This window comes from Sebastes fasciatus, chromosome 14, assembly GCF_043250625.1.
Source record: "Sebastes fasciatus isolate fSebFas1 chromosome 14, fSebFas1.pri, whole genome shotgun sequence".
NCBI classification, from domain to species: Eukaryota; Metazoa; Chordata; class Actinopteri; order Perciformes; family Sebastidae; genus Sebastes; species Sebastes fasciatus.
The window spans coordinates 31,754,744-31,782,397 of record NC_133808.1 but is presented as its reverse complement, the minus strand read 5'-3'; the positions used below and the strand labels follow the sequence as shown (position 1 = coordinate 31,782,397).

The window sequence follows — 27,654 nt, the reverse complement described above, 5'->3', positions numbered from 1 at the left end:
AAAAGAGAAAGCGTTCTGTCCTTTCAGCAGAATTTAAAAACAGGAAGTTGTTCGGGACGGCTGATTCAATGACTCTGGTCAAGATGTACCAGTGAAGCCACTGATGGAGAGGAAAGGTGTGACATTACAGTCATGTCTGAATGGAATACAATGCCTGTAATCTGGTGTTAAAAACGACTCGATGTAGCGTCTGTTCTAATGAGGTCTTGTCTTGGCTAAATGGCGTGGAGAGAAAAAGACACCTAATACATTACGAGTAGCTTTGCAGTTGTAAAGAATGAGCTGCTCTTCCCTGAGAACACGGTAAACTGATACGAGGAAGGTCTTTTTGTGACTGAGGCATTTTCATTACTCTCCTGCTAACACTGGCAACAACAGCAGGACAGATGATGTCACCGGGCTGAATCATTTCTCTCAGAGAGAAGCGAGGACAAAGAGGCCAGGTAGCTGGCAGGTAGAGAACACATTCAGTCAGGTCGGCCTCACGGATAAAAAAAAACCCATAAGCGTGTCCTGAATGTCTCAAGTTGTTCTGTGAAGCATCATAACCCTTCACCTCTCACACTCTGCACTTCTGCCTTCAATAAGCAGTTTTATTCTCTGGACACCGATTTGCTCCTGAGGGTGAAACGTGATGAGCTTCACACAGTCAGAAGGAAGCACCAAGCAGGGCTGGGACGATTCACCGATCTTCTGATTCGGTAATATCACGATACCTGGTTGACGGTTCGAGGACGGAATTATGCTTCTCCTTTTCTCAACTTTTTTATTGTTTTTTAATTTTTTTTTTGCTCATTTTTTTAGTTATTTATATTATCTACAAAGTACATTTACAGACGTTTTTCTGAGATTTGTCAGACTTTTCTTCTGCCTTTTTTTTTTTTTTTTCTTTTTTTACATTTTTCTGACATGTTTTCAGACATGTGTCGGACTTTTCTTCCGGCTTTCTTCGGCCTATCATTTGCGTTTTTTTGGAAATTTTTCGGACATATGTCGGACTTTTCTTCTGCCTTTTGGGGATATTTTTTACGGACATTTTTTTAACTTTTTTCGGATATATTCTTCTTGGCTGCCAAAACGTAGAAGCTTCTTGTCATGTTTTGTTTTTAGCTTAGTTAGAAACCTGTCATGTAGCACGTTTAGGCTTCTCTGAAGATGCCCGTAAATGTAAACGTAATGAAATTCCCTCCAGGTGTTCCTGCGAGAAATGATATGTATAGCGATTTTTGAGTATTGCGATTCTACAAGTATTGCAATTTATTGTGATTTTTGTTAACTTTTTTAACACTAGACTAGACTGAAAAAGTTGAATCATACACTTTTAGGGACTTTTACTTTGGAAAACAAACAGAGAATCATAGATTTATCTCCAAGGAATTCATATTTTCACATAATTTATTATGAGGTTATCATTGTAAACCCTTTCATGTCTGTGTTATCAGTTGGCCTTCAATCCCTGAGGCTTCAAAGAAGAACATCAAATACCTTGAAAACCCTTAAACATTACATTTCAGCTTTATTTATTTAATCCAAATCAAATGTCCCCCATGTTTCCCCTGTGAGACTCAGTCCAGGATTTCCTCTGCACTCTCCGTCTCTTACCAAAGAGCCCAGGATTTAATGTTGCGTACTAACGAGTGACTCATCACCGAGGAAGCGATTAAATGGGCCTTAAAGACCCCAGGTCTGTTTCTCATAGCCTCTCTCTCAGCTCGCCACCCACCGCCGCCTCGCTGGGAAGAGGCCTCGCTCTCTGCTCCACCGTGAGGACGGATTGATAATCATTATGTATTTGACTTCAGCATAAAGCAGGGAGCACGATCCACTGCAAAAATATACATTCTAAATAATTGAATGCGTTATTGAACATTGAATCTAATGAGAAGGTTTCTGGTGTGTGTTTTTCTGGGATTCTTCTTGAATCCTGCATCTTTCTTAATGAAATGTTCTGCCCTCAGTTTTTAAGAGAGCTTATATAACTGTTGAGTAAATAAATAGCACAATCTTTCCCCTATAAATTGAATTTAATATCCATAAAATGAACCCATCCAGTGCTCTCCGGGGTTTTACCTCTTCAGTCTCAGGACCGGCGGCTAATATTAGTTAATCTTTGCTAGATGTGTAGCTGATGTTACTGACTGAGTTCTCTGTCTTTAGGATTATTTTTTTCTTGTGCTACTGTTACATTTCAGTTTGTCACAGACGAACACATTCCCTCACTAGAGTACTTCTTTTATAACCATCTGAGACCCACAATAGACCCGTTTTAGTCTTCTTTCAGTGATTGGATGGAGAGCACTTCTGTTGTGTAAACTGCTCAGAAACCCCCTTATTGATCAATCTAGCTAGGAAAGCCATCCCTCCTCTGAATGCTCTAGGTCTCTAGTTTGATCCATCCATCCTCTGAATGCTCTAGGTCTCTAGTCTGATCCATCCATCCTCTGAATGCTCTAGGTCTCTAGTTTGATCCATCCATCCTCTGAATGCTCTAGGTCTCTAGTCTGATCCATCCATCCTCTGAATGCTCTAGGTCTCTAGTTTGATCCATCCATCCTCTGAATGCTCTAGGTCTCTAGTCTGATCCATCCATCCTCTGAATGCTCTAGGTCTCTAGTTTGATCCATCCATCCTCTGAATGCTCTAGGTCTCTAGTTTGATCCATCCATCCTCTGAATGCTCTAGGTCTCTAGTCTGATCCATCCATCCTCTGAATGCTCTAGGTCTCTAGTTTGATCCATCCATCCTCTGAATGCTCTAGGTCTCTAGTCTGATCCATCCATCCTCTGAATGCTCTAGGTCTCTAGTCTGATCCATCCATCCTCTGAATGCTCTAGGTCTCTAGTTTGATCCATCCATCCTCTGAATGCTCTAGGTCTCTAGTCTGATTCATCCATCCTCTGAATGCTCTAGGTCTCTAGTTTGATCCATCCATCCTCTGAATGCTCTAGGTCTCTAGTTTGATCCATCCATCCTCTGAATGCTCTAGGTCTCTAGTTTGTGGCTGTAAAGTTTCATGAGGCTGTGATTATCCTAGAGGTCACCACAGGTCATTTTATACAGTGAGGTCAATGAAATGTCTCCTATGAGGACTAACATCATCACACATGAATACAGTTGGGCTCATTGGATCCACAACTCTTTGGAGCAACAGGTTTGGAGCGTTATTTAACCTCCTTCGCGACAAGTTAGTATGACATGGTTGGTACCGATGGATTCATCAGGTTTTATAGTTTACCATGATGCCAGTATCTTCACTCTAACATTAAAACTCAGTTAAAGCACTCACTACTGCGTCCAAACTTCCCTTCAGTCTCTCTAGAGCATCTCATCCTTCCTCCTCTTCCTCTTCCACCATCTCTGCTTCCTCCGAGCTCAGACACATCGGTCAGTGTCTGGTTTCACCCGACCTCTCATGCAACAGTTCACAGAAAACAATCAATTATTCTCAGAAATGTGTACCCCAGAGTGGGGACTCTTAATCCTTTTCAGCCTGAGGCACAAATTGAGGAAATGTATGCGTCTTGAAACACCAGGTTCATTAGAACATGTTGGTGCTGTTGACATGTGAGCAGCCAAGAGAACAAAAAACCTTAACCTAACACTCAGACAACGCACAATGCAAACTCACACTCACACTCTTTCCTACATGCATATATAAACTCACTGCCCACACATGGTGAACAAACACACCATGTTCTTGGCTGTGTAGCCGGCTCCTACCCTGTGAGATTCATGTGAGCTTGTTTGGTCTGAAACTTTAGTTTATTTATATCTCTCTCTCTCTCTTGTCTTTCCTGAGGCTCTGACTCAGAACGTCTTCTTCATATTCTGGAAACTGCTGCAATATGTGGCTTCACAACATCAAACAATGACAACGCCGCCTGGCCAAGTGTTATCACCACATCAGCTGGTTCTGTTGACCCGGGGTTTTATAATCCAGCTGTGAATAAAGGCTTGGAACATACACGGGAATCACTTTACTTTACCAGGAACCACAAGAAAATATGGTTGTTGCAGGAGCAACATGGAGGTAGAACGAAGTTACCGCTTTTATTGTTGTAGTCTGACGTCATATCCGTTCCGTATCCGTCAACCAAAACAAACCTCAGAGAGTCTAAAACGTTGGAGGGTCAGCGTGGATACGACCTGCACCCTCCCATGTTAAATCCAGCGTGGTTAACACTACACATCCAGTAAAGGATGGGAACACTTTGGGTTTCACACATTGACAGGAAAAGCAGAGCTAGACAGAGAGGCACCAAACGGCGGTATTTGGCGAGTTGAGAGTGAGAACGGGTTGGTTTAGACAACAAAACTACTTGGTTAGGTTTAGGAAAAGAACGTGGTTTGGGTTAAAGTCTAGTGATGTCACGATACCAGAAATCTAGTAGTCGATACCAATACCAGTGAATTTCCACAATTCTCGATACCCAATTCGATACGACGGTAAAAAGAAAAAAGGAAAATGATGAGACTTCCTCAGGTAGAGCTCAATGACTGTAAGAAAACAGCAGAGGCTGTACACGCACTCAAACTCTCTCTATATATATCCTCAGATTGCAAGCAGTAGTTTTTTTAAATTCATTGACATGGTGACAGACCATTAGACCATTCAATACCTATGCTAATGTTATATTTTGATGACAATACAAAAAAGCACCACTTCTCAGAGATTTAGCAATAAACAACAAAAGATAGAAATTCAGTTCAGTTCAGTTTTTTCCCCCACGAGTGAATCCTCTTCTCAAACAAACCAATGAAGGATCTCTGATCAGGTTTTCAGTTCAGCAATTTCCGCACGAGTAAATGGTAAATGGACTTGGACTTATATAGCGCTTTTCTAGTCTTCTGACCACTCAAAGCTCTTTACACTACATGTCAGTATTCACACATTCATACACTGATGTCAGAGGCTGCTAAGGTGCCAACTTTGCCCATCAGGAGCAATTTGGGGTTAAGTGTCTTGCTCAAGGACACATCGACATGTGACCCGGAGCAGCCGGGGATCGAACCACCAACCTACCGATTGGTGGACAACCTGCTCTACCCTCTGAGCCAGAGCCGCCCGCCACGAGTGAATCCTCTTCTCGAATAAATTAATAAAGGTTCATGATTAAGTGGATTACATACAAATTGATTTTTTGGGACATATACGAATTACAGTGCATCACTTTTCTACGAACGTTGTCTGAGAACAGCCTGAACTAGTTACTGAATGTTCCCTCAGCTATAAAATAACTGTACTCGTCATACAAGAGCTGAATGTTCCTCTTCAACCTCATGTTGGCATTTTGCTATTAATGGAGCCATTATTGGGATACTACCACAATAACGTATGTGATACAGTTAAAAGTGTGATGACAGGACAGACATAAAGGCAGCGCTGTCTGTGTCGGGATCTGGATGTGACTAATTTACTGTATGGCGGGTTTATGCTGGTTTTAGACGGAGAACATTCATGTGATCCAAACTGGTGATTTAACATCTTATCAAATCCTCTGACACTGATTTCTTCTGTTGATGCTGCTCATCTTACACTCACAAAGAGACCTTTATTTTCTAAAGGGGATTTCCTGTTCCACCCGCAGGACGCTAGCATTATGTAGAGCTCACACAACAAGTTATATAAAATAACTTATATAAACGTGTAATATATGTATTGATAGATGAGACTTTTGGGTCATCGTGGTCATTTCCTAATACAAGATAAATAATAATAATAAAACAGAAATAATGCATGGGAGAGTAAACTACCTTCCTTCAAAGCAGTCTGCTAAACCAACATTTTGAATCTTTTAAACCTAAGCTGATATTTTGTGGTGTTATTAAATGTTGAATGTAGAAGTGCATTATTATTACTATGGTTATTTAATTTGTTCAATTTTTAATTTTCTATTATTCTAATTTATTCTAATTCATCAATTTATTTAATTTTATTTAACTTTATTTTATTTAATTTCCTTTTATTTTTTTTGTGACCCCGTGACCCCCCCTTACGGCTGCTTAACCCCACTGCTCTGCCGGTGCCTTGCTAACCTCAGCCAGGAAGGAAATCCCACACAGTCCTTTATATCGATGTCTGGCTCTCTCTCTCTTATTCGGCTTCTTTTTCATCGCCATCATTCCATTCAGTCCTATCTACGACTGTCCATCGCCGTGTTCATTTCCTGTTCTGTCTGTCTTTTAGACTCTTGGCCGACCTTGTTGCATCCACTGTCTTTTGCAGGATCTTGCAGAACAGAATAACACAGTAGTATTGTGTTGTTAAATGTTAAATCATGTTAAATCCAGTGTGGTAAACACTACACATCCAGTAAAGGATGGAAACACTTTGGGTTTCACACATTGACAGGAAAAGCAGAGCTAGACAGAGCAGAGCTAAAGCTGCATGCTAACATAACACCTGTAGTGTTTACCACGCTGGATTTAACATGTGAGGTTGCAGGTCGTATCCACGTTGACCCTCCAACGTTTTCTGCGACACATGACAGACTACACGTCGGTCCCCTGTTCCGACAACACAAACGCTCCCAGCACCGCCGTCTTAATATACAGGATTTCTGGGTGGCTGGATAATAAATAATTCCTGACAATGATCCTGATATACAGTCACCGGCCACTTTATTAGGCACACCTGTTCAATTGCTTGTTAACACAAATAGCTAATCAGCCAATCACATGGCAGCAACTCGATGCATTACGTCATCTAGACGTGGTGAAGACGACTTGCTGAAGTTCAAACCGAGCATCAGAATGGGGAGGAAAGGGGATTTAAGTGACTTTGAACGTGGCATGGTTGTTGGTGCCAGACGGGCTGGTCTGAGTATTAAACTGCTGATCTACTGGGATTTTCACGCACAACCATCTCTAGGGTTTACAGAGAATGGTCCCAACAAGAGAACAGATCCAGTGAGAGGCAGTTGTGTGGACGGAAATGTCTTGTTGATGTCAGAGGTCAGAGGAGAATGGGCAGAGTGGTTGGAGATGATAGAAAGGCAACAGTAACTCAAATAACCACTCGTTACAACCAAGGTATGCAGAATACCATCTCTGAACGCACAACACGTCCAACCTTGAAGCAGATGAAGACCACCCGGTACTAGCAAGGTGTACCTAATAAAGTGGCCGGTGAGTGTATTTGACTTCAGGACATCTCTGACTACATACATGCTGAAAATCAAAATTTTACTGGATTCATTTAGAGATTTTCCAAAGTAAAAGTCCCTAGAAGTGGATGATTCAACTTTTTCCCTTCATGTTCTAGAGGTAAACAAGTTAACATAAATTGCAATAAATCGGCACCAAAGTATCGTGATCGTATCAAATCTGGAGATAGGTGTATCGTCCCAGTCCTAGTTTCAAAACGTGCATATTATACGCACTAATTATGGTGGGAAAATGTTTTTATTTTTGTCTTCCCAGTTAAACAAGCGATTTCATCCTTACTTGTGTATAAAGGCAGCGAATACCAACTGGGTTGATGTATGTTGCTGTGTGCTCACCAAGGACAGATTCTCAGGTCAGGCCTGACTCCACCAGCATCAGCAGAACGGCCTTATATAACACACACACGCATAATTATAACACACACACACACACACACACACACACACACACACACACACACACACACACACACACACACACACACACACACACACACACACACACACACACACACACACACACACACACACACACACACACACACACACACACACACACACACACACACACACACACACACACACACACACACACACACACACACACACACACACGCCATGTGCTGCACAGCATCAATTCTTGTCCTTACTTCAATTAGAACACGGAGAACAAAGGTAAGGTCAGTTCCTTTTAATTTATGCAATGTTCTTTCCATGTGTTTCTCTTCAGGGTGCTGCTGGCCTACATAACAAAAAGCAGCAGCAGCAGCTTCAGTCACAGCGTTCGTTCGGAGAATATTTCCCCAAAACACTCAAAGCAGGGCGGCCCGGCAGCATCAAAACATCCGCCCTGAAGCCCTCTTGCATAATACCTGAGTCAGCACACACTGCTGAAGCCACAGGACATCATTTTAGTCCAGAGGACAAACACGAGTGGGACGCCTCCGTCTCAGGAAGAGGAGAACACAGTTCTGTTACTCGGCCACAAGCATGAACAAATACAGCATTTGTTGGAAGTCGGGCTGTCAATCGATTAAGATATGTAATCCCGATTAATCGCATGTTTGTCCATAGTTAATTGCGATTAATTGCACTTTTTTATCTGTTCTAAATGAACCTTAAAGGATGATTTGTCAAGTATTTAATACACTTATCAACATGGAAGTGGACAAATATGCTGCTTTATGCAAATGTATGTATATATTTATTATTGTAAATCAGTTAACAACACAAATCAATGACAGATATTGATCCAGAAACCCTCACAGGTACTGCATTTAGCATAAAACAATATGCTCCAATCATAACATGGCAAACTGCAGCCCAACAGGCAACAACAGCTGTCAGTGTGTCAGTGTGCTGACTTGACTATGACTTGCCCCAAACTGCATGTGATGATCATAAAGTGGGCATGTCTGTAAAGGGGAGACTCGTGGGTACCCATAGAACCCATTTACATTCACTGATCTGGAGGTCAGAGGTCAAGGGACCCCTTTGAAAATGGACATTTTGGCTAACATCGGACACCCCAGACAGCGCCATACAACCGGAGGGCTTCTCCGTGCATCGCCTGGACCGCTCGGGGGACGCGACCAGCAAGTCAAAGGGTGGCGGGGTGTACTTTCTAGTGAACAACTCGGGGTGCACCGATGTGGAGGTCATTTCCTACTCCTGTTCACTGGTTCTTGAACACCTCACTATCAAGTGCCGGCCTTTCTACTCACCGAGAGAATTCCCCTCTGTCCTGCTAACCGCCGTCTACATCCCATCCCAAGCCAACGCCGCGGTAGCTCTGGAGGAGCTCCGTGGCGCAATCACCGGCTACGAGAACCAGCACCCGCAGGCCATTTCCATCGTGACGGGGGACTTTAACCACTGCAACCAATCAGTGCTACCGAAATATTACCAGCACGTCAGCTGTTCCACCAGGAGCAACACGACTCTGGATCACTGTTACTCCACCAGGAGCAACACGACTCTGGATCACTGTTACTCCACCAGGAGCAACACGACTCTGGATCACTGTTACTCCACCAGGAGCAACACGACTCTGGATCACTGTTACTCCACCAGAAAAGGAGCGTACAGGTCTAATTTGGGGAATTCAGACCATTCTTCTGCGCTCTCGTCTTTATGTTGCATAATTATCATGGTTCATCTGTGAATCTGTGAGAACTACTCAGGTATTTCTGTTTCTGACAGGCAGATGGGTGGAAACATACCGACTCTAATGCATATGTGCTGCAGCAACAAGCTCCAGACCCCCTCCGCCTCGTACTCTTTAGTCGTAGCAGTGGGAGCTGTCACTTCTCTTCCTGTTGTTACTCGGCCTCGCAGCAGAGCCCCAATTACCAGAAGCCACAGCCCGCTCCCCGACAGGCCCCGGTCACACCTGGTTAGCTGCCCATTAACCACACACTTATGACCACAGACAGAACTCAGCCAAGCTTAGCGGATGCAGCTAATGTGCCGCCTACTCCCCCTGTGAGTCACTACAGCAGGACGAGCTCCAGCACCCAACCAACACTTCACCTTCGTTTTCTGCTTTTAGGTCTCTCCGTTGTGTTTGCTCCAGCTGGAAATACTCCGTTTGATCTAAAGGGTAACTTCTAGGGCTGTCAAAGTGATCGCGATGATAGCATGTTAACACAACTTTGTTTTTAACGCCACTAATTTCTTTAATGCATTAACGCAACTTGCGATTTTTAGGTTGTAGCGGCTCAGTTTTAAAGCTAGAGTGAAGATACTGGTATCATATAAAACTATAAAACCTGATGAATCCGTCGGTACCAGCCATGTCAGACTAGCTTGTCGCGAAGGAGGTTAAAAAACGCTATGAATTTACGCTAAATTTTGGCAAGGAAAAACTGGCCGTTTTCAAAGGGGGTCCCTTGACCTCTGACCTCCAGATTTGTGAATGTGTGACTGTTATTTTCTGAAAAAATTTCAGAAGAATGTCCTATAAAAAATCTGAAAAGTTACCAAAAAGTGTCAGAAAAAAATTTCAGAAAAAAAGTCCCAAGAAAGTCTGAAAAATGTCCAAAAAATGTCCAAAGAAATTTCTGAAAATTATCAGAAGAAGAGTGAAGATCCTGGTATCATGTGAAACTATAAAACCTGATGAATCCATCGGTACCAACCATGTCAGACTAGCTGGTCATGAAGGAGGTTAAATAACGCTCCAAAGTTACACTACATTTTGGCGAGAGAAAAACTGGCATAGCCATTTTCAAAGGGGTCCCTTGACCTCTGACCTCCAGATCAGTGAATGTAAATGGGTTCTATGGGTACCCACGAGTCTCCCCTTTACAGACATGCCCACTTTATGATCATCACATGCAGTTTGGGGCAAGTCATAGTCAAGTCAGCACACTGACACACTGACAGCTGTTGTTGCCTGTTGGGCTGCAGTTTGCCATGTTATGATTGGAGCATATTGTTTAATGCTAAATGCAGTACCTGTGAGGGTTTCTGGATCAATATCTGTCATTGATTTGTTGTTAACTGATTTACAATAATAAATATAAACATACATTTGCATAAAGCAGCATATTTGTCCACTCCCATGTTGATAAGAGTATTAAATACTTGATAAATCTCCCTTTAAGGTTCATTTAGAACAGATTAAAAATATGTGATTTAATTTGTGATTAAATATTTGAATTGATTGACAGCCCTATTAACTGCTTCACAGGTTGCTGAATACTTCCACTGTGAACCAACGTGACCTTCTTGGTGTTTGCCTCTTAATTTCAGACACAACTTTATTGTCATAATGGCTAAACGTCTGTGTGTGCACGCTCTATTCACATGTGCTCATGTGGTTCGGTGCACATTGGTTTCAGTAACTTCTGTCACATGCTCTGTAACACCGCGGCCCAAACAATCTGCTCTGAACTCAGCTCCTACAGGCCATAAAAAAAAAAGGATAATTCCTGATAATGATCACACTGATGAAAAGACCCTTTTGTGTATCAGAGCTCTGTGTACGTGACCTGATGCTGTAACCCCCCGAGGACTCAAAGGGCCGCATCAAAGTGATGAAGGGCTTCAAAAGCACCTATTATGTGTCGATGCTCCACCTGACTGTGACAGCTACAGGCCAGAGGACTCTCACAGAGCTGTAACAAGTCTGTTTCTGTGCTGCAGTGTTCTGTTGCTCCACAGGGTGGTGCCAAACCTGACCACAGCCAGTCCTCTTGGGTATTTTATGAGCTCAGTGTTCAGTTATTAGAGCAAATCCTCATCATACACACCCAGTATACGTCCAACCAGGGATTCAACAGAGCATCCCTGAAAGTGGATGAACACTGGAGCTCGATTAGGAAGAGGTCAAACTCATCAATCAGGAGTCAACGGACGACATTGAAAAAAACAGTAATTTGACCTCTCAGAACACAGGAGTTGCTGCTCTACCGCTGCGTCGATCGGTTAGTTTGTGTTATTGTGTGACTTTGGTGTTTTAAAGGGACTATTTGTAACTTTCAGAAATGTCTTGTTAGCAGCGACACCTGTGGCCGTTTAGTCAACTAAAGTCAGCGTCCTGTTGCTGGCGCTTGTGCTCGCTCTAAATAGACATGAAGGAGCATCGCTCAAAACAGTGAGGTGACACACGTCAGCTAAAAGCACAATATCACTCTATATTTCAGCTGCTTGGCAGTAATGTTAGCTGACCAGACCAAGGTCTCTCCATGAACATGATTTAGATCTGATCCTAGTGTTGGCTTTTCCTGCCCCACCCTCTCCTGCGCCCGCAGGGAGACACCGGCAACCGGAGCCTCTCCTCCGCTGCCTGCTTGCCTTCACTGACACAGCGCGCACCAACAGAGGTTTTCCGTGTCTTGTGAAGTGATGGGGCTCCGCAAAGAGAAACGTGAACCGTGACACCGGCCCCCGGTGTCTCCCTGCGGGCGCAGGATGGAGACGGTAACGTTTCTCTCTGGAGGAGCTGCAGCAGTTATTTCTGCACAAACGTCCACTGAACATTCACTAGATATTCTCAGAGCTAAACTAACTCTTCTGCAGTGTGGAGTGAGCGCGCGTTCACGCATACAGTCTTTGGCTCCGGCCACACGCGAGCGCGCATATGAGAGTGCGCATATGTCCCGACCCGGTACATTTATACGCTTAGAAAGTTACAAACAGTCCCTTTAAACTGAAATAGCTGGGTTTTGTTAGATAGATTTTTGTTGGTGTCTAAAATGCGTTTAGCTGCTGCCCCCGTCCACAGCAGTACATTACTTTACTCCTGTGCTGGTACTCCTGTGAGTATGAGTTTATTCTAATTTCTAGATATTATATTAAGCTCTGTATGGTGACTGATACTGTATTGTAGAGACAGGTGAAAGATACTCTGGGAAAATACCATGCAGCCTATTGTCATGGCAACGCCTGCACGACTCCCTCCTCCTCCTCCTCCTCCTCTGCCTGTGCTTGTGGGTGGGCTGCACCATTCAGGATTAATCTGGATTAAATCATGGTTTATTTTACAATTCTGCTGCACTAACCAACGTTTTAAACATGATTCCAGACATTTATTTGACACTGTGTAAACTGCTCGATGCACATAAACCTCTACTTAATCCCTCTGAAGGTATAAACCTGAGACAGCCAACATACTTCTGTGGTTATTAGTGGTGAGTTTACTTTTATAATTTATCATATATCTGATAAATATGCATCAAGTTGCACCAACAAGTATTAATCTAAACAAAGATTAGGGTTAATTATAATAATAATAATACATTTTATTTATATAGCCCTTTTCAAGAAACTCAAAGACACTTTACAGCTAAAATTGTTGAGAATGACATGTTATTTATAGCAGCTTAAATCTGTTTCCCCTCATCACCCCGTGCGTGCGTACGTGGGTGCCCCCGGTGTTACCTGACGTTGTCGTGCTTCTGGATGTAGATCTTGTGAAACATCATGTCCTCCTGCTTGGCGTTTATGTCGGCTTTCATCTCCATGGCAACGTGGCGGGGAAGCACTGAGAGCAGGAGCCGCTCCTGCAGGGAAAGCGTGGGACGTTAATAAGTGCAAGGTAAGTTAAGAGGTGGAGGCTTTGTCTGTCTGAGGGGAGGCAGCGTGATTAACAACCTCCAACGGTAATGCATTAAGAACTACCGTCATATTTACAGCAATTACCTCGTGCAGGTCTCAAAATCATTTTGAATGAACAGTATAACAAATATTATTAGTATAGGAACAAATATTTTATTATAACAATAACTCTCTTCTTCCTCTTCTGCCTCCTTTTCTTTTTGTTTTCTGCTTTTGTCTATTTTGTTAAATACGTCTCGTATCCACCTGTGGTAAATAATAATAAAAAAATATGAATAATAAATAATTCTGCAGTAAAAGACAGCAAAATTATTTATCCATTTATCAATTTTATTATTATTTACCACAGGTGGATAATAATAAAAATAATAATAAAATACATAACTCTGATGTAAAAGTCTGCAAAATTATTTAGTTATTTAATTATTTTTTATTATTATTATTTACCACAGGTGGATAATAATTAAAAACATAATAAAATACATAATTATGCAGTAAAAGTCTGCAGAATTATTTAGTTATTTATTTATTTTATTATTTTATATTATTATTTACCACAGGTGGATAATAATACAAAATAATAAAATAAATAGATTAAGAAAATTCTGCAGTAAAAGTCTTCAGAATTATTTTTTTTATTATTATTATTATTTACCACAGGTGGATAATAAAAAATAATACAAAAAAATATATAAATAATTCTGCAGTAAAAGTCTGCAGATTTATTCATTTATCTATCTATTTATTTATTTATATTATTATGTACGACAGATAAATAAAAATAATAAAATAAATAAATAATGTTGCAGCAAAAAAAAGGAGAAAAAAATAAATCCTCTGCATGAAAACGTGTTAATGAAAATTGGATTAATTGTGTTAATGGTAAATATTTGTCCCCAGGTGTCATTTTCTGAGGTTTTCTGTGAAATGTGTTGGTTAAACCTGCAGTTCAGAACATGAAACAGTTTGTAAAACTCTGTGATCAATGCTTTGCTGATGGGTTAGTGTATGTTGGGCTGTTTAGAGTTTCTTGCAGCTGCCACTTGCATGTAATTCAGGTTTGATAGAGGAGGAAAATTGATGGCTTTGGATGGAAAATGCATCACTTTTTAAATGATTTGAAGAAAAAGAAAACACTAATGGATGCAAGATGAGTCAGGGAAGGACACGAGTGAATCTCATATAAACATTTGCCAGTAATGTGCATTCATTCAAAAATTGAACTTTTTCCAGAAAATAGCACCATTTTTTAAATATTGAAAACATCAATAAGCAAACATGACATCATACCAATGTCTTTTGTCCCCCCTGGCTGCACGCCCATGTGCTTTTAAAATAGCAATGAATATATCCGTCACACAACCCATTTTATAGCTCAAGTATCCCGTCTCCTGTCACCGTTAATCTGAGCTCTCTCTCTCTCTCACCTGCTGCTGGTTCTCTCTCTGTGAGTGGAGGCGAGCCTGGATGCACTCCCTGGTCTCCTGGAAAGCCTGCCTCTGGGAACCCTCGGCGGGGTAATGGGTGCACACTCCCACAATGTTGGTGCAGGAGAAGATCAGCACGTTGGACACGATCTGTGGAAGAGAGAAGAGAGAGGCATGAGGTACGGTAAACCACGAGGACGGGGCATCTCAACCAACAACTGTACAACTATCAGTCCCTTTTAAATGCACACAACCAGCTGTTGAACATGAACCTTTGCCGAGTAGTTAAGGTGCTGCTGTCTGTACACGGACATCTTTACTGAAGAAAATAAATACGTAAATGTTAATTTTACTTCTCTCTACTATAAGAACACCAGTTCATCAGGCCTTTATTTACATTTCTTAACATCTGGGGCCAGATGTGACACATACTGTACACACAAAAGAATGAATATGCTGCTTTTCAAACTGACACTGGTATTGTGCATCCCTCAAGTATGGCTGGGCGATATATCGAATATGGTCGACCCCGCCGGCATGAGACTCGTTTTGGCATTTCCCTCTCTCCCTCCGGTAGTCCGGCTCACTCTCACAGATACACGTCACAGACTCCGCCTCCATCCAGACTCTCTCCTGGGCGAGTGTGTGGCGCATTCGGCCGGCATGTTTCTGTTTATGGAAGGACGCAGTGGAGAGAGAAAGACGGAGCCCGGAGAAAGCCAAAGAACTGACGCGGCAAAGCGAGTACGGTATCGAGAACACGACCAAAGCAACCAGAACCAGCCCAGAAGCTAATGACTCTGGCTTCCTCGCTTTCCAAAACAAGCTCATATGACAAAAAAAGTGCAAAATGGAAAGAAATCACGGCCGCTGTAACCAACTACATCGTAACGCCGGTTAGCGTAGTTGAAAAGCCCGGATTCAATTAAGACACTTCATCCAAAATATGAACTGCCTGGTTGCAAATATTTTGCGGAGAAAGCTCTACCGGAGTTCTACATCTCAGTGAGAGAAAAGTTGGTCAACCAGCTTTCATGCAGCTTTAGCTCTGCTCTGTCTAGCTCTGCTTTTCCTGTCAATGTGTGAAACCCAAAGTGTTTCCATCCTTTACTGGATGTGTAGTGTTTACCACGCTGGATTTAACATGTGAGGGTGCAGGTCGTATCCACGACGACCCTCCAACGTTTTAGACTCTCTGAGATTTGTTTTGGTTGACGGATACGGAACGGATATGACGTCACGTTACTCAGACTACCACAATAAAAGCGGTAACTTCCTTCTACCTCCACAGAGACTCAGATGAAGCAGATATAAACAGGTGAATCGATATTTTACCCCCTAATACAGTAATCAGGAAACAGGATGTTGAATCATGAGGTAAAATAAGAGAGTAGTGTGATGGAAAATTACATTGTATGTACTGATGTCTCTTTATGCAACAGTGGAAAGTTACTGTCTGGGTGCTCTTCGTCTCATGTAGTGGGAAAGTACTGAGTGTTGACTTTTACTGGGACACTGTTTGGGTAAAACAACTCTTTATCTGTGCAAAACAACTCCTTTTCTCACAGTCCCTGTTGTAGATTTCTATATAGTCACATTGTAATAATCTCCGGCGGGGCACTCTTCTGCAGACTTTGTGCGACTCTGTATAACCAGTGCCTCTTCTTGCAAGAATAAAATACAACAAAGACATTTCATCTGTTTGGGATCTTGATTTCAACGTTCATTAGAACTCATCTTGGAATACTGAAAGAATTTCCATTACAATTTGGCGTTGTCGGCAGGATCCCGTGGAAGATCGTCCTGAGACGACGGGAGACCGGTGACTGATCATCCAGGAGAAACCTCCTGCCTGTACCTTTACAAGTTAAGAGACGACAGGACCGATCCCCAGCGACTCTGGACCGTCTCTACTGGGATCCAAAGGACCTGATTGAGTCCAACAAATCGACTATTAACCGGGTGAGACGTTGAAATTCTGATGTCTTTTAATCATTGTTATAACGATGTTGAAACCCAGTATAATATAAATAATTAATTAGAACATTGAAATTGAGGTTTCTTGAGTTTCATAACAATTTCCACTTGTCTAGTAAGAACTGGATTGTTGTGGATTTTGGGTTGAAGTAATTTCCTGACGTGATTTGAGATTCTTTGTGGCATCTTTTGTCCTCCATATAGCAAGTGATAAAAAAGGAGAACTGGAAAATAGGAATGGATGTTCAAAATTAAATCAATTTTGAACGTTGTAGTTTCTTGACCTTAGAAGTATTTGTGTTGGGTGGCTGTTGTTCACGCACAGTGCTTGAGAGAAAACATATGTATGAAGCATATGAAGCAATTGGTTGAAGCAATTGTCAAAGTCTGTTGACTCAGAGAAAAGGGGAAAGTGACCGCACCTGAAGCGAGATTCATTCCGCCTTACAGCTTTATCTTCGTTAAGCTATAGTAACCTAGACCTCACGAGGGACGCCCCGTGTTGTAAAGTGACGTGTACACGTACCCTGAAAGTCCAGAATGGGATCAGGGAAGAGTAAACCTCAGGAATCTCCACCTGAGGGAGGATGTATCGATGCCATGAGATCCAAATACGGAGAGGATAGCATAGAATGTGTTTCTACATGGATTAAAGATTATGAGTTTCCTTCTGGAGGCTCATTCAGCATAAATCAATTGGAGAAGCTGTTGATGCAGAGAGGTGTTATTGATGTGCATGCACCCGTTTTGTGTGTCTATGCTGTGACTGCTGCTTGTTTACTGATGTGCAAGTGCTTTGCGGGCTTACGCTGCTGAATTTTGCTGAATAACTGTGTGATAAACCAGAGAATTTTACACATACGACCGTTCCCAAATCAGCCAAGGTTAAAAGATTTTATCAGTCAAAGGACCGACAGAGATATAAAATAGATAATAGAGAGGGCTGGTTAACAGTAGCCCTAATGGTAGAACCATTATCAAGAAAATCTAAAACAACAGTTGAAGATGTTGAAGATGTGTTGCACTCAAAGGGAGAAGCTGAACGTAGGGAAAGGAAAAGTTACAGCAAACAAATGCCTAAAGTAACTTCTGAGATGAAGTCAGATAAACCATCATCTCCCTATTCTCCTCTGTTTAAGGAGCTGTCTAAAGTGGACCCTGATCTGGACACCTATCCTCCTCCTCCCGAAGACATCTATCCTCCTCCTCCCGTAGAAACCCAAGCTCAGAAAGAAGGAGATCGACCCGCCTAACAACACCAACACCATAGCAGGCTCCTCCAGCTCATCCACCCAAGGAGGAAGCTCAACTTCCTCTACAGGGGTGGATGGGGCCGTCAGAGGAGGCCAGCACATAACAACGAGGTCTCAGACAAAGATGGAGAAAGAAAAATGCACCATGGCTGAGGATACGCCTGGAACTGTCAATCTGCCGATGATACAAGTGGCAGGCCCACGAGGCCCCTCGCTTGTTCACCGCCCATGGACTGCCACAGACATTCAGAATGCACGTGCTGACCTCCCTCCACTCAGCATGACGTTTAAAGATGGCAGACTGAGATCAGGTCTCCGGGCTGGGGGAGGAGATGGAGTGTACAGAGAAGGGAACCCACTCAACCACAGCAACTGAACAGGGAAGTACACACACACACACACATGTGCTGCACGCAACGTAGAAGATGCTTTGCCTACTAACCTTGATTTAGCTCAGATGATTCAGGGTAACATTAAGTTTCCTAGTGGACTCCGGAGCAACAAATTCAGTGATAATGTTAAAATGCTTGCCCACGGCAAAAACAAGTGGTCAATTATTCTGATACAGGTGAAACATGCTTTCCTTTTATCCCCATCTTGTGGCTCAGGAAAATGACATCCTTGACACACAATTTGGCCCACGCGCAAGCAGAAAGCATGTCACGTGAACACCGGCACTGCAATGCACATGTATCACATGGACCTGACAGACATTTTGAAGAAGTATTCTTTAAAGACCTAAATGACACATTGAATACATGTGACATGTATGTTTCAACCTCACGTTGTGCTGTTTCTGTCTCCCTCTCCCCTGACCAGCTGTCTCTGCTTGAGGTAGAGGGTTCTGGTCCACATGTTGCACTCTCCAACAGCAAAAATGACCGATGGCGCAACCTGGGACCTTGAAGCAAAAACTGGCTAAGTGCTGTGAAGATACAAATCTTCCATGGCCCAAAGCTCTGCCTATTGTCCTGATGTATATGAGAATGAGGAAACGAGCACAAACTAACCTAGAACCTTATGAGTGTCTCTTTGCAGATCCTCCTCACGTTAGAGTTGAACCACCAGGAGAACCTCCCCCAGACACTGCTCTATGTGAAGATGCTATGCTAACATATTGCATTAACCTCTCTCGTACCCTCTCTGACATCAGGAAACAGATCACTGCTGCCTTACCTTCCCCTGCCAGCACGCCCCTGCATAAGCTCCAGCCTGGCGATTATGTGGTGGTGAAAGACTTTAGGAGGAAACACTGGAAAGCTAAGAGGTGGCAGGGTCCATTCCAGGTGCTCCTAGCTACCCACACTGCGGTCAAGGTAGCTGAGAGAGCCACGTGGATCCATGCCAGCCACTGCAAACGCGTTCCTCCTCCCAGTGAACCTCCTCAACCACCTGTCTTAACGGAGGGAATAGACTCCGACGAGTAAGACACATATATGACCATAATAAAGTCATATCTGTGATCAAAAACCACACTTACTCAGACACACCCGAGTAAGGAAGGTGGGGTCAAGCCCCACCTTGTTCCTGTCACGTTGATAACACATACTGATTTGTTTCTGAGATAACATTCTACAGACGACACCCATCTTCGTTGGACTACGATGGAACGCAGAACTGCGGTTACATCCTGTTCAATCTTGTGTTTAATTTTTGGTGTTACATTAATGTTGTTCTCTTATGCTTTGATGACCACTCCCACGGAGAACACAATCCACCTTGTGAGTAAAAGGCACATTTGGCAAGAGACACACAATTTTGGCAGTAATTTGTGGTATCAAGCCCTCACGATATCTGTACGACAGATAACTAATGAAAGTTGTTATGCTTGCTCTCTTATGCCTCATGCTACAACTAAGTCGACGCCGCTAGTACCATGGGCCTTAAACGCTACTGAAACGCTCTCAGCGATGGTTGCGCTTACCATTGCTGACGGTCCAAATAGAGTGGGTAACATGACAATCTATGCCAATTGGGTAAATTAATCCTTAGTTGATTATACCGGTGCTTTGATTCGTATCTGGGACTTTGGTTCTTTTGCAAACTCTTCTATTACCACCATGTCTGCCCCACTATTCTTTACAAAACAAAGGATCTGTTGAATAAGAAGTGTTTGTATATATTGTATTGCTCACTTAAAATGCCATATATGTTATATAATGTTGAGATTGGGGAAATGTATATAAAACAAATATAGACCCGATAATTAAAATCCAGAAAAGAGCTTTTAGAATAAATACATAAAGCTTCTTACCGTGAAACTACAAATCCATTATTCATAAAGTCAGGTATCTTAAAATTTTTGGATATTGTGCGTGTGAAGACATTAGAAATACTATTTCAAGTTAGGAATACAAGCCTTCCTGTTAGTGAAAAAAAAAAAAAAAAAAAAAAAAAAAAATGAAATGGTTTATGATTTATGATTTACTTCTTTACTTAGATTTTGTTCCATTTATTTCTTATTCTATTATCTATCTTGTTTCATTGTATAAGAATGAATATTGACTTTATATTAAGTTTAAAATTTAGTGTGTGATGTCATTTAATCAAGTGTGTTGGGGTATATTTGAAACTTAATCAGGTAAATCACCCTACATCACCCTGATGATGATCGGTTTGGACGGAAGGGGCAATATGGGTTTTCCCTCTTTTGTCATTTGAGGTTTTACCTTTGTCCTGTCCAGATAGAGTAGTTAGCGCATCTGGTCTTTTTGCTCCATCTCCTGTAAAACCGAGGCGGAGTTTTTGGCCATTTGTCAGTAGGTGCATGTGACCTGCGACCTCTGTCAAAGAGCTCTCTAAACCTTTACAGGGTTTGGGGGGTTTACCAGTACTTGGTAATTTTCCTTGGGAGGCCTTAATTGGCTGGAAGACAGAACTCATAGGTCATTGCTAGAGGTTGAGGGTGAGCCTTTTTTTAATCATGTATCATTATATGCAACTAAAATAATACTTAATTCACAGTATGGCTCTCGATACTTTCTGTGATGTATTACTATTATGATATAATTTGAATCTCAATGAATTATTATGTCTGATGGAGCACTATCCAGATACATCATATGTACATACTTTTATGTTGATCAATAGAATGATCAAAAGGGGGAAATGTGATGGAAAATTACATTGTATGTACTGATGTCTCTTTATGCAACAGTGGAAAGTTACTGTCTGGGTGCTCTTCGTCTCATGTAGTGGGAAAGTACTGAGTGTTGACTTTTACTGGGACACTGTTTGGGTAAAACAACTCTTTATCTGTGCAAAACAACTCCTTTTCTCACAGTCCCTGTTGTAGATTTCTATATAGTCACATTGTAATAATCTCCGGCGGGGCACTCTTCTGCAGACTTTGTGCGACTCTGTATAACCAGTGCCTCTTCTTGCAAGAATAAAATACAACAAAGACATTTCATCTGTTTGGGATCTTGATTTCAACGTTCATTAGAACTCATCTTGGAATACTGAAAGAATTTCCATTACAGTAGTGTTTCCAAAATAAGGTCGGGGTCGGATTGCTCAAGCTGTTCGATTTCTCTGAGTAACCTGATTTCTCTCAGTAACCCGGTTTCTGCCGACTTATTGAGTTACAGAAGCTACTGGAACAAAGGAGAGGAGCTGTGGGAAACCCTTCTGTTGGTGCACACATCCATGTGTGTGCCCCACTAAAACTTTTTAATTTGCAGCAAATCAATACGTTTCAGGTTTCATAGACGCCGTCCAAGTTTCCACCTATCAAACAGCTTGCAGGCTGTCATGTGTCCAACTAGGCAGCACCAGTGCTAAGAAGGCATTGTTCCCAGTCAGTGGCAGGCATACAGCGGGCCCTGACTGGGACCGGCAGCCAGCAGCCCATTCTTCTTCTCACAGAGTCGGTTAATGGGCTGAATCAGCCAGCTGAATCACATTCACACCGCGGGCCTCTCTGTTGCCGGAACAAACTGAACAAACACAGCACGTCTTTATCGAGTCAAAAACCCCTCAGCAGGTCTAAAAACCCAGCTCACTCCGAGGAGGAGGAGGAGGAGGAGAAGGAGTGACTGGCGGAAGACTGAGGAAGTGAGGCACGACCAAGGAAAATAAAGAAATGAGGTGTGAGACAGAGCGAGCGTGGTGAATGTAGAAAAGGTTACCGTTTGCTATTTCTGCCTGTTTATCCAACTGAAACTCTGTTAAACTGAACTGGACTGAACCACAGAAGATAAATGATTGTTTAAATAATTACAGTCAAACCACGACAAGAAGCAGCGTCACTTCACTAAAAGAAATCCGTTAAATAATGTTATTCATTTCTTTTTACAGTAATTAAAAAAACACTTTGAATGACTCCTGATCCTGAACAGGAAACATTTGTGAAATATTACCTCACATTTACTGTTAAATTACAATTCAAATCTATACAAATAGAGTTAATTGCCATTAAAAAACATAATATTAATGTCATCTTAAAGGGACTATTTGTAACTTTCAGAAATGCTTCTTAACAGCGACACCTGTGGCCGTGAAATCAACGAAAGTCAACGTCGAGCTCGCGCTTGCTCGCTCTAAATATACCTGAACGAGCCTCGCTCAAAACAGTGAGGTGACACACGTCAGCTAAAAGCACAATATCACTCTATATTTCAGCTGCTTGGCAGTAATGTTAGCTGACCAGACCAAGGTCTCTCCATGAACATGATTTAGATCTGATCCTAGTGTTGGCTTTTCCTGCTTCAGTGCAGGCTGAGGCAGCGGGGCTCTGCAGCGTGTCTCCCTGCTCTCTCCGCCTGCAGCCGGAGAGAGCAGAGGAGACACCGGCACCCGGTCGGTAACGAGATGACAACGTAACTCTCTGCAGAGCTCCGTCACTTCACAAGACACGGGAAACCTCTGTTGGTCTGGAGGAGCTGCAGCAGTTATTTCTGCACAAACGTCCACTGTACATTCACTAGATATTCTCAGAGCTAAACTAACTCTTCTGCAGTGTGGAGTGAACGCACGTTCACGTCTAGAGGTGGAGCGAGACAGCGGTGGAGGCGCTCTGTCTGAGTTAAGGCGAGCAGGCAGAGGAGGGGAGGCTCCGGCCACACGCGAACGTGCATACGCGAGCGCGCATATGCGAGCGTGCATGTGTCCCGACCCGGTACATTTATACGCTTAAAAAGTTACAAACAGTCCCTTTAATATTATATTATAAATTAATAATAAACTCCTAAATTTCCTTCGGGATCAATAAGGTATCTATCTATCTATCTATCAATAAATTGCCATAGAAAACATTATATTAATGTCATCTTGAATTATGGTCAATTATTTTGTACTTTTAGGGTTTAAATTGCTGCAAATTTCTGTAAAATTACAGGCTTTTTGTTGTTTTATGGAAAAAAGGAAAAATATGTAAAATGTTGCAGAACATTTCTTGAAAAAACACCGGACTCTTAACCAGGAGACCCGCGTTGTGTTCGAGGCCGTTGTTGACCAATGTTTTGTTTTCTAAGTTACGTTAGTGGCGTTTGTCACATGACGATTGTTTTCCTTAGTTGTTTCCGTACATATTTTACTTAGTTTACATACTTATTTTTAAGCCCAATCATGACGTTACCTTAACTAAGTGGTTTTCTTGCCTAAACCTAACTCTGGACCTTTGCATGGTGTACAAATGACACACGATAAGCGGCGTACAAATAACGTGCCGAAATGCTAAAATGCGTACCCACGACACGCAGAATGTCCTGGTAATTACACGCCTTCCCGTGAGACCAAGTTGGACCATCAGAACTCACTCATGCAGCTCATGTTAACACGTTTAGCAGCTCAGAGGAGACTTGTTGTATTCGGTGCAGCCAGCCGTTGTTGAAAAGCCAAATATAGACGACCGTATGTAGATGAGAACAGAGAGAGAGGAAGCAAATGGCCTCGTGGAGAAGTAATCCATCCCAGTCATCATAGAGACAATCCTCTCAGCACACAGAGGGGAGACAAAGATTTCTCTACATGATGTTGCTGTCGAGTAAATGTCTGTTACAGATCTGTGCACGGTTTTAATCTCAGTTCTAAGGATTTCTTTTGTCCTAAAGCGTTGAGGAAAAGCCCCGACTTTGCACAACTCTTTGACGTTCAGTGAACAAGAATGTATTTCAGGTGAAATCCCTCTTGACAGCTGAAACTCGGCTTAAGCACTACGGAGAAATCATTAAGGTCCTGACACACCAAGCCAACTGTCGGGCGTCGGACAGTTTAGGGCCGTCGGTGAGCGTCTAGTTTGTTTTGTGGTGTGTCCCTCAGTGTCAGCTCTAGTCTGCCCATGCAGGAGGCTTTTAAGGCAGTTAAGTATAACAATTGTGCATTTTGTGATAAAAGCAACTAGGGATGCACCGATACATTTCAGACCGAGTACGAGTATTTACATCTGGGTACTCTCCGATACCGAGTAGCGATACGAGTACTTCTCTGTGCCAAAAGACCCTCGTCGTTAACAGCCAGCTGGAGGGTGTGAGCGACATACGGCAGGCTGGGGAGTCCGGCGGTGCGCCGCCACCGGCTCTAGGTCGGCTTGGAAAGGCTCGGGGCGAAGGTGCTTCCCGGGGCCGTGGCAAAAGTGTCACCGGGGCGGACTGTCCTCAGTGTGCCCCAACCGCGTTGTGCCCCAGGGCGCGGCTTGGCCCACAAAAAAGGGCCAAGCGTCGATGTCTGCAACCCAACCGATCCGTCTCGAAACACGGACCAAGGAGTCTAACGCGTCAGAGGGTGCAAGCAAAACCCCGTGGCACAATGAAAGTGAGGGCCGGTGCGCGCCGGCTGAGGTAGGATCCCGGCCCCGCGGGGTCGGGCACACCACCGTCGGGGAGGTTGGAGCGATAGGACCCAAAAGATGGTGACGAGAGGTTAACGTCACGCTGCCGTAAAGTGGTATCGGTGCCGTTGTATCGGAGCCGTTTTGCGAGTACATGAGCACAGTATCGGACCCGGTACCAGATACTGGTATCGGTGCATCCCTAGTTTTCATCTTTTGACATCTGATCTAATCAGCTTGAACACACCTTGGAAATCATCAAGAGTCATAACAATCTGTTTTCTGCAACATTTAGGAATATTTAAATTGATGCATTGAAATAGCTGCAGCGCCCCGATATCTATATCTATATCTTTTCATAACATATAAACCTACATCTGTGCCAAATTTGCTGCTTTTATTGCAAAATGCACAATTGTTATGTTTAGCTGCCCCGCTATAAGGTTGCTGTGGAGTACATGTCTTTATTTAAGAGACCAAACTGTTACAGAATTGCACAGATTTTTAATCTGTTTTTTTTTGGTAAAAGGTTGAGGAAAAGCACTGACTCTGCACAGCTCTCACATGCAGTGAACAAAGCCTCTTGACAGATGAACATCATGAGGTTTTCATTTCCACGAGGGGCTTATTAGCATAACAAATGTGTTGGAGGCATGTAATCAGCAGAGAGGGATGTACTACTTTGCTCCGGGGAGAATTGTTCTGGAGTCTGACCGCTGGAGTGTAAAGGTCTGTGTGTTTCTGTTTAAGACCAGGAAATGAATGTGGGAAAACTCCTGCTTGAAACTGTCCAAGTGTGACATTTAAAAGGAGGGTTCCTTCCTGCTAGCAGCCGGCTGCAGCTGGAGCTCCGTCCACCGCCGGCCTCCCGAGCATCCCGCCCCCACACTGCCATGGAAACGGCATGCATCAGATAAAAGTCTTTCAACAGGTCAATACAAATATTCCCCAGCAGCGGTCTTATTCTATTAATACTAGCAGCGCTCACCCAGGCCTTATTTGGAAACCTATGGGCTTTCCTCAGCGCAGAGGGAAAGAAAGAAAAACACAGAGCTCACCGTATTTAATACAGAGATCATCATCCCAGAGGAACCAACGCAGAAATCTGTTAGCAAATAACAACTGCTCTCTGCTGATTGTCGGCGTTAATAAATCTTCTCAACATACATAATCAGATCATTTTCAGCGATCCCCCTCGGTGATTCATGCTTATTGTTTTTGCTCAACGCGCTCACGCTGACTCATTTTAATACCATTCAAAAGCTGCTGAAGCAAAGTCGGTCAAGAAAGAGCAGTTTAAACAACCTGAATACAACTCAAGGTCCCTAAAGAACCCACGACAGGAAGGATGCCCCGAGCAAGCTGCTGCTGATGATGATGATGATGATGCACAAAACAGCTGGATTCAATGAGGAGGAGAGATGTGATGTAACACTGTTACTCCCCACAGGTATTTCACTCTTTACTCTGCTTCTGCTATCGACGGATTCATGGAGGTCAATCAGCACCAGCAAATAAACATCTGCAGGTCGACGGTTACTCAACACCAACACATCTGCCTCATTATGGGTCTTTTTTATAAATAAAGCAATGCTATATCAAAATAAAGAATGTATATGATTATTGTGATGTTCATTTCAATGCTATAGCCCAGCTCTGATGTTAGGACATGATCTATTCAGGCTGTTCTCACACACCGTTCGTAGCTATACCTGTAAAAAGTAATGCACTGTAACTCGTATATATATATCTCACAAAATCAATGTGTAACTTAATCCACGTGAACCAGGAAGTATAAAGAGCGACAAACGGCGTGTAGGGAGGAGGTCTGGGTGGATGGGAGGGTCAAAAAGCACCAGACTTTCACCAGGAGACCGTGTGAAACCAGAAGTCAACGTTGACTTCCGTAGTTTAACCCTGAACCACGACCTTCTCCTAAACCTAACCAAGCTGTTTCCTGTGAAGACGCAGGTTTATTTAGAAAAGATGTAACGAGCGGAAATTGACACGTTTTGCTGGACATTCGTAGGAAAATGCACGAAAAAATACTTTTTCTGAGATATCGTATGAACCATGGTATACGTTGAATTAATGAGGGGGGCAACAGCTCCAGCAGGAACTTCCCTTTCCCGGGCCACATTAACCAGCTCTGACTGGGGGATCCCGAGGCGTTCCCAGGCCAGTGTGGAGATATAATCTCTCCACCTAGTCCTGGGTCTTCCCCGTGGTCTCCTCCCAGCTGGTCGTGCCTGGAGCACCTCCCTAGGGAGGCGTCCAGGGGGCATCCTTACTAGATGCCCGAACCACCTCAACTGGCTCCTTTCGATGCAAAGAAGCAGCGGCTCTACTCCGAGTCCCTCACGGATGACTGAGCTTCTCACCCTATCTCTAAGGGAGACGCCAGCCACCCTCCTGAGGAAACACATTTCGGCCGCTTGTACCTGCGATCTAGTTCTTTGGGTCATGACACAACACTCATGACCATAGGTGAGAGTAGGAATGAAGACTGACCGGTAGATTGAGAGCTTTGCCTTCCGGCTCAGCTCTCTTTTCGTCACAACGGTGCAGTAATGCGAATGTAATACCGCCCCCCCGCTGCTCCGATTCTCCGGCCAATCTCACGTTCCATCGTCCCCTCACTCGCCAACAAGACCCCGAGGTACTTGAACTCCTTCACTTGGGGTAAGGACTCATTCCCTACCCGGAGTAGGCAATCCATCGGTTTCCTGCTGAGAACCGTGGCCTCAGATTTAGAGGAGCTGATCCTCATCCTGAATGCTTGATTATTAAACAATTATTTGTAAACCATAATGTAATGTTACTTCGGCTGTCAATCGATTCAAATATTATAAATCGCAAATTAATCACAAATTTTTTTATCTGTTCTAAATGAACCTTAAAGAGAGATTAGTCAAGTATTTAATCCTCTCATCAACATGGGAGTGGACAAATATGCTGCTTTATGTAAATGTATGTTTATATTTATTATTGTAAATCAA

The 27,654-nt window shown here is 43.0% G+C and overlaps 1 protein-coding gene across 2 annotated transcripts in view; it reads right to left on the bottom strand.

The window, feature by feature from the left end:
- Nucleotides 1-27,654, bottom strand: part of adcy5 (adenylate cyclase 5) — a 97,278-nt gene that overhangs the window by 33,382 nt on the left and 36,242 nt on the right. For both annotated transcript variants that reach the window (XM_074657910.1, XM_074657909.1), the window contains exons 2-3: nucleotides 14,657-14,806; nucleotides 13,053-13,174 (exon numbers count right to left, since the gene is read on the bottom strand). In XM_074657910.1, the coding sequence (XP_074514011.1) occupies nucleotides 13,053-13,174; nucleotides 14,657-14,806 (272 nt within the window). The remainder of the gene's footprint in view (nucleotides 1-13,052; nucleotides 13,175-14,656; nucleotides 14,807-27,654) is intronic.